Source organism: Malaclemys terrapin, chromosome 10 (genome assembly GCF_027887155.1).
Source record: "Malaclemys terrapin pileata isolate rMalTer1 chromosome 10, rMalTer1.hap1, whole genome shotgun sequence".
Taxonomy (NCBI): domain Eukaryota; kingdom Metazoa; phylum Chordata; order Testudines; family Emydidae; genus Malaclemys; species Malaclemys terrapin.
In genome coordinates, this window is record NC_071514.1 from 64146805 (window position 1) to 64162202 (window position 15398).

A 15398-nucleotide genomic window follows, 5' to 3' on the forward strand; every position below is an offset into this window, starting at 1 on the left:
TTAACTAGTTGATTAGCTAAAGATGTAAGATTTATTGCTCTGCAATTCCCTGGAACACCCTCAGAGACCTTTTAAAATACAGGTACAACACTTACTACTTTACCACTCCTGTGGCATAGAAGTTCTTTTTAATGACATATCTTTGCTAACAACTCAGTCATTTCACAGATTAACTCCTTCACAACTCTTGGATACATATAATCTGGATCAGTTTGTTCCAGGTCCTCCTTACTAACCAACAAAGAAAAGTTTTGGGTAGGTAATTCCCTATCATTATCTGTGGTGAAGACAGGCACAAAACAAAACAAAACAACCCATAACATTTAGCTTTGCAGCTAGGTCCTTAGCTTCCTTAATTTTAACCCCTGCAAACCCAGCAGCTGTACTGATTCTTTTGCAGGCTCTTGGCTTCTGATATATTTAAATAATTTCTTGTTTATTTTATAGTGTTAGCTGTTTATTCTTCAGAATCTATTTTATACCTCCCAACTTCCCTCTGAGATACCGTATTGTCTGCTGTAACTTGTTCCTGTTTATTAGCTTCATTAGGATTTGATTTTCAAATGTTGAAAGATCTGTTTTTCTTGAATAGCTTTTTCAATCTTGCCATTAAGTTATATATTTCTTGTGTGGCTGTCTCTTTTTTGCTTAGTAGTGTGCATGCCTTCTTAGATGTGGTATGGATTTGACTTAAGAAAAGCATAAGATAGTCCATTAATTTTACTTTAGTCCTTTGACTAGCCCTCTCCATATTGAAATCTCCCTTTCTAAAGTTTAGAGTTACTGTATCAATTTCTGGAATCTTATTTCCCCTTAAGAAGTTGAACTTAACTACTGTATATTGTGGTCACTGTTACACAATTCTCAAAAGTGAGTCTAACAGTAGCTATTCTGTTGTGTATAAGACGGAGTTGAAGAAAGCCTCTTCTCTTGTGTATTTTAGAACTAGTTGTTTAGAGAAACAATTTAAATGATTCCTTCTTCAAACAAAACTTTGTCCTGTTGTGCCATTGGATCAGTTTGCACATGGGTATCCAGAGTTCCCCCAGCAATGTCACTGTTCTAGACTTGGCTGGTAGTTTGACCACTGAGTATTGTGTGCTCATCCTTTTGAATTAGAAACTAGTAGTGTAACCCTCCTAATATATTTAAATTCTGACTGCAGAAGCTTTGTATCCATCCATATTCAGCCATGGGGTGTTCTCCATTCAGTGCTGCTCAGTGGATTAGATTGAATCTTTTAAATAATGTGCTGTTCAGCCACCTCTTTGGCAGTGTCTTATCTTTTCTGTGTAGGTCATAGTCAAGTCCTAGCCTAAGTGATGTGTCCTGTTTCAGTAATACTTATTATATGAAAGGCCTCTGCCATTGCCAGGCATTTTAATATTGCTTTTAAGCTTCTTGCATTTGTACATAGACTTCACTTTCACTTTTTAACAGATGCCTTGTTCATTTATCTCCTTATACTTCACTGATGGCACACACACTGCTTGTGATCTTTTCCTGGCCTGCCTTGTGTTTTGGGTCCTTCCTTTCACTGGATACAGAAATTAGTATTACCTACATCCTTGATGTAATTTCTGTCATCTTTCCCTTACCTTCTAGTTTAAACACTCAGCCAAAACCTTATTAAATGTATATGCTAGCAAAATGGTTTTACTTTGATTAAAGTGGAGCCTGCTCCTTCAGCAAAGGGTCCCTCTTCATAGCCACACAGTGAGACCCTGAAGTTCCAGCTACTTAGCTACCTCCAGTCACCTAGAGACAACTAAGGAAAAGCTTCCTTAGCTGACCAAATACTTCTTGCTACTTCTCCCATAGTGAACCACCTACTTGTTTTTATTTATAGTGTCTTAATGAGGATCTCACAGGGAAAGTAAAGAGCTATTAATTTTTACTTATTTGCACAGAAATACTCACACACAATGTTTAAATGGGTCCAGAACTTTAAGGGCTATCAAATGTATCAAGCTTGCTGTTACAGTACAGTAGTTGTTTCTGCTTTATTTTCATGTACAATTTCAGAGTATATAAAACATAGAAAATGAAATATTTTCAAGGCCGAGGAGGTAAAAAAAATCCTAAAAATACAGTTTTCCTGTCACAAGGCAGAGTTCAAACTTTTCTTGGCATTTTCTTTGTGTACAAAAGATTCACACTTGGACTAACTAAAATATGGCAGCATCTATAGATGGCTGTATGTACTCTTTCAGCATATACTATTTGCTTTACGGGGTTAAGGCTTTCATTATGAAAGCATGATTGTGTATACATGTATGTACATATTTGCATGCTGTATCTTACATATTTAAATATTCAAACTATAAAATGACCCAGGCAAAATGATTTACTTCAGTTATTTTCAGTATCTGTCAAGTAGCCAGTTAGTATTTATACTGTAATGTATGGCCTGTTAGTCATAAGTCAGTTACATAGTTTTGGTCCAAGTATTTTATATTATAATTTCATTAGATCATTTTACTGTTCATTACATGAAATGTAAGCCAGGATATCTCATTCTTGGGGTGAAGTCATCTTTAACCCTTTCCTTATAGTACATCTTTTTATATACAGAACAAATTCTATTCTTTGTGTACCCAATTATTCCTTTAACAGAGTGAAGATTTGGGGACAAACATTTTACAAATTAAAGGAGTGTTAGTTGGTAACTTCACAAGTTAGGACACACTTAGAAGGGAAATAATGCAGATAAGAGACTAGCAGTGTCATGTTACAAGGGCAAAAATGCATAGTACTAGGACTGCTTTAGATCTAGTTTCCCTCTTACTCTATCTGTTCTCTAAGCCAGTAGTTTTTTCCTGCCCCCTGCAAGTAATACATAAACACCACCACTTTGGGAAATAGAGCAAGACCAATTCCCATGTTTGAGATAGTTCACTGAGTTGCATCCATTCCTACCTTGTGAGTAATCAAACAAGTGTTCTCACTGAAGCTGTGTAGGTCAACTATTTAACTGAGCTATAGGGTGTAGCTCCGACTTCAGTAGAGCTATGCTATTTTGCATTAGCTGATCTGACTCAAGTGTAACTAGTTACAGGCCTATTCAAAACCTACTAGCTTTCCTTTTTCTAGGCCTAGGGTTTGTCCAACTATGGTAGGTATAAAAAGGCCATGATTAAGTATGCCAAACTATAAAATGCTACTTTAAACCCTGAAGCTACAATAGATGAGTAAAAACCACAACCTTTATCCAGGATGATTAACCAACCTTTAAATCACCATTAACCAAAACTGTATTTTACAGTAGAGAGCATTTAAGTCTAATAGCCTAGTACAGGTTTATATCAGTTATTTCCATATAGAAAAATCCCTGTGTCATTTTGAAGAAGTTTAAGTAAACAGGGCTAAATGGTTTAGGAAGACCCCATCCGTGTGTGTTGAGCAGGTGTGTTTAGGTTCCTTTAAACATCCCCAACAGAAGTTAAATGACATCTGTACATTTATGCATGGTGTGAACCATTTAGAGGGCAGGATCAAACTCTTGTTAATGCCTAGTTTAATGGCAGCCATTTAAAGTTGTGAAACATACAAAGGAAATCTAATTTGGCCTTGGCTTGTTCAGACTCTTGACCCCAGCTGGCAGTGTTCCAGTAAACTTGCATCATTTTTTCCATAGTCTTTCATACCAAGAACACACTACATTTTTAGAGAAACAATACCTTTACTACAAAACCACAAATGATTATATACAAAATGGTTATTGGAATTCTGCTTCTGTACTGCAATGACAGAAAATAACTAGATGCTCACATTTATTTACGTTTCCTTAATACTAGGTACATGACACCACTGATCAGAGTAAAAGCAAATGCAATCCAGGCTAGGATGAAGGAATATCCGTACTGGCCACTAGGAACATCAAACTCATATCCATTACTCTTGTGCAGATCTTCATGCTTATTTGTGTAAATGGATGCTGCCATCATAACACAGAGACCTGGAAGAGAAAGAAGGCATTAAAACAACGTCTTTATTACTCTTTAAAAGATTTAAAGCAGTTCTACAGGCACACAGTGTGTAGTTCTTCAACCACTATTTATCCCCTGCCCAGATGCTGCTTTTCACAATCACTCTTCATCCTCATAACTGTCTTTAGAGTGATTCCTTTTCTTAAGCCAGGTTTAAATAGTCATGTTACTAAAGTGCTGTCAGAGCTGGATGAAGTTTTTCAATCGAAACATTTTTGGCAGAAAATGGAGATTCTGTGATACTGAAATGTTGTGAATATTGACGGATTTTTTTAAACAAAGTCCAAAAAAAAAAAAAAAAAAATCAGAACATTTAAAACTTGTTAATTATTTAAAATGTTGTGTTAAGCTAGAAATCTAACTAAAATGTTTGGCAAAAACACTCCGTTTCCTCCCCTCTCCCAACCTTTCAATTTGCTGGAAATAAAAAATAAATAAAATCAGATCAGTCCAAAAGGAAGTTCTCAACTTCTCAAAATTAAGAGTTCCTCCCACCACCACCCAAAAAAAGAAACTTATTTGTCTAACTCTGTCAAGTACCATGGTAGTCTGAAGGGAAATAGGATGGTTCCAGGCATATGGGCAGTTCTAAATCTGTACTTGGTGAAAGTAAAAATTAATATTTGCCTGCAAAGTTTGGAAAGTTATTCAAGTATGTTCCTAAGTTAGTACATTTAAGAAGTTTATCTGGGTTTTCCTTCAAAATTTTAACATATACCTCAGAGCAAGGATAAAGTAGTCTGCTTTTTAAACGAACTCTTTGGTTAGCGATACTAAGTTTTAGCCTGTGCTAACTGACTGGTTAGTTTTTAGAATTAGTCTTGCACTTGTTCTATTTGTACAAACTTACCAATTATGTACAACATTTTTCAGCTTCTGCTTTGTGTTGTACCATAGCTCCATTCCGAACCCTATTTCCCACTTTTAATGTAAGGGCTATTGAAGTGAGACATGTCAAAGAGCTACTCACATGACAGCAGCTGGATAGTAGAAGTTAACACAAATCTTTCTCCTTGCTTTAGGCGGAAGAGTTGAAGAATGAAAACCAGAAATGCAACACAACACAGAATAGTAGACAGGATCATGGTGGCCTGAATAGCCTGCACAGACTGATATTCTGTGAAAATAAAACCAGGTTTTATTGTAAAGGCAGCTTCCTCCCCAGCCGCTTCCCCTACTAGCATCAACCCTTACCTGTTCCCAACCGTAGTCTGTTCTTAATGGGATTTGTTGGCTACCCTCCTTGCAGCTTTCCCCTTCTTGTTTAAGCCACTGCCTCTGTGCCACCTTCCTATTTCCACTCACCCTTCCTCTCTTACTGACTTTTCTAAAATATGTGCTGTAGGAATTACATGGGGGACATTCTGATCCCAATGATCCCTTCTGGTCTTAGAATCTATTACTGATCTCCGATTAAAGGCAGCTTTTTAAACAGCATCTGACAGCCCTGCAACCACAATGCACAAATGGCGCTTCTCCAGTCTGTCACACTACACCTTCCCAATTCCATCCCTTGCTTCTGATCTGTTGTACAGAGATAAAGTCAGAGGATATAGCAATGCAAGGGTGAGCTACAGTATTCAGGAACATGAATTCCAGCAGTGCTGTCGTTCAGAAAGCATCTGAGGTCAGATGTTTCAGGATTCCTGTGCTAATGCTTCTCTGGTTGCCTTGTCTTAAATAAGGAAGAGTGGACTATGATCTGCTTAGCATTGCACTGAATATCAGGATTGGAAGGTACCTCAGGAGGTCATCTAGTCCAACCCCCTGTTCAAAGCAGGACCAATCCCCAGACAGATTTTTACCCTAGTTTCCTAAATGGCCCCCTCAAGGATTGAACTCACAACCCTGGGTTTAGTAGGCCAATGCTCAAACCACTGAGCTATCCCTCTCCCCCCAAAGCTTCTGTGCCCAAACTGGGACTTGAACCCTGGACCCTCAGATTAAAAGTCTGATGCTCTACCGACTAAGCTATCTGGGCAACTGTAACACAGGCCAGTGTGAATGGATCACTATTCCGCTTTCTACACCGTGGCCCTATAATACAGGATACAGTTTAAGGTGAAGGGGTATGTCTATGCTGCAATTGGAGGTGTGACTGCAGCAGATGTAGACATTCTTGAGCTAGATTTAATCTAACTAGCTCAGGTACCAACAGCAGTGAAGCTCTGGCAGCATGTGCTGCAGCACAGACTAGCCGCCCAAGTACAAGCCTGCCAGGGAGCCTGGGTATGTACTCAGGCAACTAGCTCACTGCTATTGATACTTGACCTAGTTAGATTAACTCCAGCTCACATACATCTACACATGCTGCAGTCACACCTCCAACTGCAGTGTAGACACCCTTTGTCTTGATACGCAAAGCCTTCAATAGAACTGACTTTAGTTATTAAAGACAGTGTGTCTTGCTCCAAAATAATGTCCTCCTGTACCAGCTGTGTTCCACCAGCACAGTGAAACTGTCAGCCACTGGGAGATGGCTCGTGAATGCAGAGCAGGGCATTGCCGCAGACCTAGAAGTGACCATGGACCTACCAGCTTTCAAAACTCAGTGCAAAACTCTACTTCCGTTAATCTTTTCCTCAGTTTAGTCTCAATCCTGTAAGTCAATCCAGCTATTGCTCTATAAACTGAAATGGAAAGAGTGTGGGGACTTTTGGTTTTGTTTTGTTTTGTTGTGTTTAAATACTTGAGGTGCTTACTATAACCATACCCTGATGGAGGCCATAAATTACCTCAATAATCTTCATACCTCCTCACTAAATGGACTTGTAGATAGAAAATCATTGTATTGTCTAGCCATCCATGATTATACTGGTCAAATTGTTCACCTCTTGGATATAGACCAAGAATGAATGGGTGGGATAAGAGAAATTGTTACTACTGTTGTTTCATAACTGAAATACATCTCTTATTGCCAGTGAAGTCACTCATGTTAAAATGGGATAAATTGAGTCCATATTGTACATTGTGTTCCCTTAGTTAAGATTTTGGATTGTGTTCTGTTTTGTTGATCTTTAAATTAGATTCCTCAAAAGTATTTCTGGTAACTACCATTAATACTATTAGCAGGTTCTTCTAAATTAGAATTTGAAAACTGGACCTTATTTTTAGCATTTAATGCCCTTCATTGCAGTCACATGCGACCACAGTTTTTAACCCAGTTTAGTTTTAGTCTCACTAGTCTGCTTTGGACTCTTGATGCCAGAAAATAGGGTGTGTATTTTATGTCAGACCTTTCAAACACACTCTAGTGCACTTTATGAACATTAATTCTCAGTTCCTTTGTAGGATGGAGAGGAAGCAATAGCATTCACATTTTATAGATGGAGAAACTGAGGCAGAGAAATAAGTATTTGTCTTGAAACATTGTATAGTGTCTTTACACGATACTCCTTATAAGCAGCTTCTAGTTTGACAGCTTAATAGTAAGTACTGAAACTCACCTGAGTTGTTTTCATTAATGGCTGTACAGTTGGTGATATTAATACAGACTTTCCAGACATCTGTAGAAAAGTCTTTTCCTACCCACCAGGCCTGTAAAACAGTATAAAGGAAATGTATAAAAATTCAGACCAGGAAAGTTAGACAACCTCTTAAAATTGTCTTATAAAAATGTTTGGCTTAAATATGTTAACTGTGTCCAAAAACTGTACTGTGCACTTGTTCACAGCTATACAAGTTGGCATCGGTGTACAATAGCAGCATTCTCAGCAGCATCTTCAGCCACTTAAATTACTTGGAAGTGGCATATACCTGGTTTCAGCCTAGTGATACAGTCTAAAAGATACATTTATGTAGCACCAAGAAACTGATCACAAAAATCAGTTGCTACTCACTAGGATACAAATGAATAAAAACAGCTTCTGCAATTAATAAATATACATTTCCTGCATTAACTGGTGAGTGCACACAGCACAAAACTACAGCCACCAGAACTATAAAACAGAAGCCAATGGCTGCATCTGCTACTCCTAGCCAGAAGTAGGAGATCACCAGCCAGAAATGACAGTGTCTGTTCTTTTAATGAACAAAAGTGAAGCCTTCCCTTGTACATTCAGCTTGGGCCCGATGTTATGTGAGATATAAGATGCTCTTGTAATACATGCGAGCAAGGGAGTAAAACTACAACCTTGGGAAGTTGGAACCTTGTGCATGAATTTCCTGACTGATTTAATGTCAAACATCATGCAAAGTTGGTATTGACTTGTCTGTACTCTTGGTACAATGTCCAACTGGACATCAGACTGGAAACGATTAGTGACTCATTAAGATCCACTTGTGATATTACTATTGTTGGTGTACCGTCTGTTAGCACAAAATAGCACTGTAGTGACTGAATGCATCTTACATAGCAACACTACAAATACAGCCAAGCATATTTCCTGAGGAAATCCAGACCAGTTAAAATAACTACCCAGACCTTTATTCTGCTGGGCTTGGAAAAATATGCCATTTAAATATTACCTACAGTAGTGCCTGCTACTGAAATAGTTGTGAGATTGTTAGCCACTTAACGCTATAAATTGTTTGGAAAGCAGTTCTGGAATTAGTTACTTTACAAGGAGACTGGATAGTATCCTGAAATACTGGATATTAATTCAAGGAAGACACAGATAGACAGTTTCACATGTGAAACTGTCTATCAGGTTTTTGACTAATCTGTACTCTTGGCCTTTGTTCAAGATGAACTAAACTGGCAGTTTAAGTATGGCACAAACAAGTGTTTCAGACCAATGTAGCATTTTGTACACCCATTTCTAATACAGTTTAATTTATCATCATATTCAGCACTGTGCAAAACCAATTCAGGCAATGAGAAAAAAATATTGAGAAGGTGGTTACAAACCTATAGTTTTCATTTTTTTTTTAAACAATGCAACTAGATGATCAAGAATGCATACTTCTGTATAGCTAGGGTTACTTGGGTTTCATTTGCTTGGACACTAGTGTATAATATTTGCACTGAAGTTAACATATTGCCTAACCTGTCTTTCAGTCAGTATTTCCCTAAAGTGTTTATAAAGGAGACAACTGATAGAACTTGAGTTCTTAAGATAGGGATGTAGGACTGGAAGGGACCTCCTGTGTCAGAGTCCAGTCCCCTGCTATCTCATGCAACCCCATCAAAGAAAAAGTCAAAGTTTTGCAAATGAAGTTTCTGCTAATGGGGGGGGGGGTGGAAAGGGGGAGGTTTTGCTGAGCTAGTTAAAAACAGATGGTGATACAAGCTGTGTTTTCAGTATCCTAAAAGCCTGTGTGTACATTTGCCTTAGCAAGAGTGTACCCTGATAAGTAACTGCAGTAGCAACAGTGGGACAAAGGGTGTTCAGCAAAGGAAAAGATCCAGGTGAAGAGCCAGACATGTACAGATATTGCTAGAGCAAAACTCCTTTATATAAGAGCAAAAGGCCAGTAATGGGAAAATTAACCTTTCCAACCAACACCAAAGTATTTCTAAACTCTGTGGCTCAATTGACTCCAAGCAAGCACAGAAGCTGTAACGTATTTCAACTTCTAGTGTGTCTTCCATAGTACTGTTTTAGGTGCCTTGCACAAATGTATTAATAAGGCTTATTGGGCTGAAAGTCTCCCACTACAAAAATCATAAATTAACTGGTTCTGTGTATGTGACATTGGCAGGAGTGCAGTAAAATCTTCACTTCTCCCCAAACTCAGCAATACCCAGAGCCACAACTTCAGCCTCCAAGCTACAGTGTTTGTAGGTTCTTGGCCAGTAGATACATGTAATTGCAGGCCCATAGGTCACATCCCCCTGCCCTGCTCCAGAATGCTGCTCTGTGAAACGTAATGGCGTGGCATTGATTTGGATAGCCTCTTCCAGACACAGTCGCAGCAGGAGGTTTCAGGTCTTACGAGCAAGTACAAGAAGCCGAGAATTTCCCCATTAATTAGATCAAGTGTACTAAATCCTAACACTGTCAAATGCTTCGGAGAACTCAAAAAAACAAGTGTATGAAATAAACACAAAACCAAGAGAGAAGAGAGTCAGTTGGGAAGTGAGGGATCTGATAAAAAAAGGGCATTACTTCAGCAGAGAGGGGCATTGTTTAGGTTAAATATGCTAGTTGGTTACATTTTGGGTTGGCTGAGGAACAACTGCTGGTTTAATTTTTGATCTGACTGTACTTTTAATATTCAGCTAGACTCTAGGACCAGGAAATGTTTTTCTTCACATTTTATATAAAGGTGCATTTATATTTCAATTATGATTGTGCCCAGATTACAAGCTGGGGAAGCTGCTTTTTCTGTGACTACACAGCTAGAAAATGCATAATCTGAAGCTCGAGTCAGTAGAACATGGAGAAACGTATGGCTCTGAATTAGAATTTCTAGGTGGAATGAAACTTACATTGTCAATGGTTGAGATGAACAACAGCGCTGCTGAAGTTATGTGAAACACAATAATGAAAGCCAGAAGAATCAACATGGTTGCTCCGTGAAGGTTTAACGTGAGATAAAGCTGTTTAAAAACAAGGTATATATATAAATTAGATTATGTAGTGAAACTGAATAGCGGACATCTGACATCTTAAAACATGGATATGATCTCAATCGCTTGTGGAATAGGAAGGTGCAAGTATTAATTATTTTCAGAGTAAGGAAATACTGTATCTGCCAAAATGTTACTGTTCTGTATATTTTGAGCCAGGAAGTCAGAGCACTTCCTTTTATAAAGATAGAAGGCTCTCTGGTAGCTTTGGTCAATTTTGGTATAGAATAGCATAATGCAACAATTTCACTGGATATACAGGATTAGTTAGAGAGTTCCTTATGTCCTTTCCTGTTGCAATGAGTTACAACTTAAAAAAAAATATATTACAAAAAGCAACACTCCCATTCATATATATATATATATATATGAATGGGAGTGTTGCTTTTTGTAATATGTCAATTACAGACAGATGCATTGTCCTACCCTTGTTGGGTGACAAACAGTTCTACAGAATTTCCTAGCTGCACATACATTTCTTACTGTGAGCCTCTCCAGCAATGAAATGGGGTTTAGGATAGCTTGTCTTTACTTTTAAGAAAGTTAGTGTTTTAAAGATCAAGAGTGAGATCCTGGTCCCTCTGAAAACAATGGAGTCCTGGCAATAGGATTACAATAGGGTCAAGATTTCACCCTAAATCTTCAAGGAGGAAGAAATACTGGATTCAAAAGGATGCTGTTGCCAATGAAACTGGGAGAAGATTAAGCAGTTCAGGAATTATTTGCTAGGTTTATCAAGGACTATGGTATACTATATTATATTACACCATACAAAAGGTCTTAGTTTTTGTTTGAGGAAAAACTGTTCTAGGCCTCTTATCTATTGGAGGATAAAGTAACACTCAGTCAGGAAAGTGTAGCTTTGGTCATACTCATTGTAGCCGGTTTACCCTCAGTCACAATTCTTTTTCCAGTCCACCTTTCTCTTACTGCCCAGTCAGCCCCCCCTTGATGTCAAGAGCAATCAGAAAGGGACCACTAAGAAAGAGGTATGGGTAGTCACCAAACACAGGGGGAAAAAGTATTGTCTTTAACATACTTAAACTTGTGTTATTGCCTGCTATCCTTTACCTTTTTCCTCTTACTATTTAAGAATGCTTGCCAATGAGAGTGTATTTTACTTATGTCCAGTTGTGTATTTTTCTGTTTCAAGCTCTTTATATTTCAGTATAAGGCCATTGTATATACCATTATGAGAGTACTGATATGCATGATTGAAATTAAGATGTTTATGTTAATGGATATTTCTCCATTTTCTTTACTATGGAGGGTTTTTTCAAATGACCAGATTCACATAACAGACTTAATTTAATGGTTAGTCTATTTTTACAAACTTACCACAACCAAGTTGCTGCGTGTCTCAACCCCAGCCTTATCTGCTAGACTCATGAACTACATGTACACACAGCAATGCAGACAGTGAGTTTATCTAAATAAAAGACTACTTTGACAGCATTTTTAAAAAAGCAATGGATCTGCTGGCATTCCCCTCTTCCAAAATACAACTACTCTGCAAAAGTTTAACAAAAAGCTAACAGCATATAGACATACTGTATGAAAACTAGAAGTTCCAGACTAATGGGCGGAGTCTACTATGGAGTATCATAAGATGTGTGAACCCATTTAACAAAGCTTTTCTCAAAAAACACTGATCTGATAGGTCTTTTTCATATGTAATTGGCATAATCCTACTGGAATATTGCAAAGTTAAATCTGGATTTTAAGTTAAAGGAAACTACTTTACAGTGTATGCCTGTCTAATTACTCACGGTTAAACTTTGCCTTTTCCACCTCTAGCCTTGAGTATGCTAATTTTCACCAACAAATCTATGGCTATTATATAACTGAAGCCATTAGTCATGTTTGTTCCTATTAATGTCATCCAGATTCTTCCTTGAATGAAGAGTATAAATCTTGTGATTTTTTATAAAGGTAGTTTCAAACCATCCATACCACTAATCTCCATACTGAATGGAGAGCACACTCTCTCCCTAGTTTAAGATTTCATCTGCTGGACAAATTGTGCCCAAACAAGAACTTAATCAGGTATCAACAGGTCAGTTGCCACACCAGGAGAGAAGCAAATTGTATTACAGTAGAAAAAGCAGTATGATGCAATTTTGAGGTTAATTCATCTCTCCTATCCTGCTGTACAAACTAACCAGATTTGATCAAATCAAAATCAGCCTGGTAAAATCAAGTTTTACTAGCCTAGAAGAAAAAAAATCTTTACCAAGTTAACAGTTTTGATTTACTGATTTTCAACTATAGATTTAAGGTACTTTAGAAAGTTATAGATAAACATCCTCCTTATTTCACAGAATGGGTCATGAGGAACTAGACATTGTGTATTAAGTCAATATTGCCAACCTTAAGCTTTCAAAATACTTCAATCAGGTCCTCAAAAAAAAAAAAAAAAAATCTTTAACAAAAAATGATTTTATGCCAATGAAATTTGGCTTGGAATCTCCTAATAACTTGAATCCAGGAGCCAGAGCTTGAAGAAAAATCACCACATGTAGATTAGCAACCCAGTAGAATCTAAGCTCTTTTGTGCTCTATCCACTGGTCAACAGCTCCCTTATAATGCAAATAATGAAACTACTAATGATTTTAGTTACCTATCAAATTATTCAGCCTGGCCACAGAGATGTTTGCAAGACCCCCTGCTCAAAGAATCAGACATTTAAAAACCCTGCTGGTGAGGTACATTTAATTGATAGGAGAGTACAGCTGTCAAATTCAGCACCTGGGTGCACTAAGAATTTAGCAATGGCCAAGAAGGGAGACCTCTCCTCGTGGCAGCTAGAAGATAACATGAAAAAGCCAATACCTGTTGTCAACTATCCAATTAAACACAGAAGTCAATGAAAAATGCAACTTCTTCAGCAGTGACAAGCTTAACCTATTTTATAAATTACATTTTTATGACATCAGAACTTCTACCTAAATTCAAGTAATTAACATAGACTCAAATCTTCCAATTTGCTGTTTGGAAGCCAGCCAATAAAGTCTGAAATCAGAGCTATACTAAAGCGCTTTCTCCAGGTTTGAGCTGGTAAAGAGGTACCAGGAAGTCTACAGCTTCATTAACTGAGATCATACCTCCAAACTAATAAGGCCCAAACTTGGGATGGGATGCAATGCATAACAAAGACCTACAATGAGGGGAATTTATTTTCCCTCTTGAAGAATGCTTGAAGTCTTTAGTGCAATTAGCTTTCTAGATCTTCAGTTTTATGATTCTTAATTGCAGGAGTGATTGGTTAAGGATGTGCCAGGGTCAGCAATTTTGGGTAGAATACAAATAATTTCTGGACTAACATGCCCTTCATAATGAAGCATACTGAGGCATGATTGACTAAAGTAGGATGTCTGTGTTTCAATATAAGGCTGCCTGTCTTTTTAAGGTTTGAAAAAAACAATGCTTCCTCAACTTCCTCCTTTGAGAATCCCCCAGAATGCATTGCTGAAAACCAAGGAGACTGGCCCGTTAGGTTATTGGGGAAGAGAGGGAGATGCCTCAAGTGCTAGCCCAATACAGAAGCAGCAGTGGGAATAAACCTGCCATCCCATCATGTTTTAGCAGGGCAGAAACCCAGGAAGAGAATGAAGAGGTCTGTATGGCCCAGACATTACTAGCAACAGCTCGCTCCCCTTTGCCTCAAGGCTGAGAAGAGCAGAAGTATCCCAGCCCTCAAAGTAACAGAAGCAGTCAGGATGTATGTTCTACCTAAGTGCAATAGAACATGGCTACTGGCAGAAGCAGGTAGCTACTTTCCCTTCTGAGGCCAGCCTGCAGCACAGGGAACACCCCCAAGCAGCAGGTCACTGCTCTCTCAACTTCTGTTGCTGCGACAGACAAGCTTTTGAGCTACACTGAGCTCTTCTTCAACACTGCAAACAGCTAGTTTAGCCTGGACAATGTCTCATTCTAGGGCACTGGGATCGTGAGTGAAGTATTCTTCCCTCTCACCTCCTCTGCAGGTAGCCTCCCTCTCATAGCAGTAGGCAGCTTCAGCTCCCCTTCCCTGGCTGAGCTAGGGAAAAAGAAAGGATTGGACCTTCAGCAAGAGGCAGTGGGGAATAGAGGAAAACAGTGAGGGTCAGAAAAGGATAGGACCTATGGACAGGGAATAGAAGATGGGATTCACTAGGGGCCTTCTGGAGGGTTTGTGCCTTTTAAGCTAGCTTTCTCTGCTCAGCCCTTCCCTCTGCCCAGTGAAGTCCAACATGGTTCATACACAGCCCTAAGGTGGCCTGTCTTCAGATACTTTTCCTGGTGATGCACCTCAAAGAAATGCAGAAGAGCTCTCCCCACCTTTGAGGAAAAGATCCCCTTAGCTTTGTGCACTTCTCCTATCAGCACAGAGCAAAAGGAACCGTTCTTTTCATTTCTCTTCACTCAAAGGCAAGAGGCACAACACTCATCTCAAAAACATCCTCAGGGTATGTCTACACTGCAATGTAAGCCCAGAGTTAGCAGCATTCAAGTTAGCAGACCCTGGATTTGTTAACCTAGGGCTTGAGAGCTATACTAATTTGTAACCCCAGGTTAGGAATAGTTGAACTCAGGGTCCTAACCTGTGGCTCTAGGGTCCATATTGCTTTATATGGGCCCAAGTCCAACCACCCATAGCCCAGACTTCCTAGCATCCTCCCAAAATGTGGCTGTTCTAGCCTTTTATATGTGGGGCAGTGTAGGAAAACTTGACTGTCCATCAAACTTGATTGTCTAGAGGACAAAGAAAATTGGCTCATGGAATTGTGGAATACTTTTGGTAGATACCCAGAGCACAAGTCCCACAGGGCTGTGTCTACATTGTAAAGCAATAGAGCTTGAACTCTGGTTCCCAGCTTCACTCAGGCTTGGACCCTCCACCCCCGAGGGATCC

General features: G+C 38.8%; 1 protein-coding gene and 1 non-coding gene across 3 annotated transcripts in view; both read right to left on the reverse strand.

The window, feature by feature from the left end:
- Positions 1-1872: 1872 nt before the first annotated feature.
- EMP2 (epithelial membrane protein 2) overlaps positions 1873-15398 on the reverse strand; it is a 40324-nt gene continuing 26798 nt past the window's right edge. For both annotated transcript variants that reach the window (XM_054042195.1, XM_054042194.1), the window contains 4 exons: positions 10363-10473; positions 7436-7526; positions 4960-5106; positions 1873-3958 (listed from right to left, as the gene is read on the reverse strand). In XM_054042195.1, the coding sequence (XP_053898170.1) occupies positions 3774-3958; positions 4960-5106; positions 7436-7526; positions 10363-10440 (501 nt within the window). In that variant the 5' untranslated portion in view covers positions 10441-10473 and the 3' untranslated portion in view covers positions 1873-3773. The remainder of the gene's footprint in view (positions 3959-4959; positions 5107-7435; positions 7527-10362; positions 10474-15398) is intronic.
- Positions 5898-5970, reverse strand: TRNAK-UUU (transfer RNA lysine (anticodon UUU)). The gene has a single exon. It is a non-coding gene; the product is annotated as a tRNA-Lys (tRNA).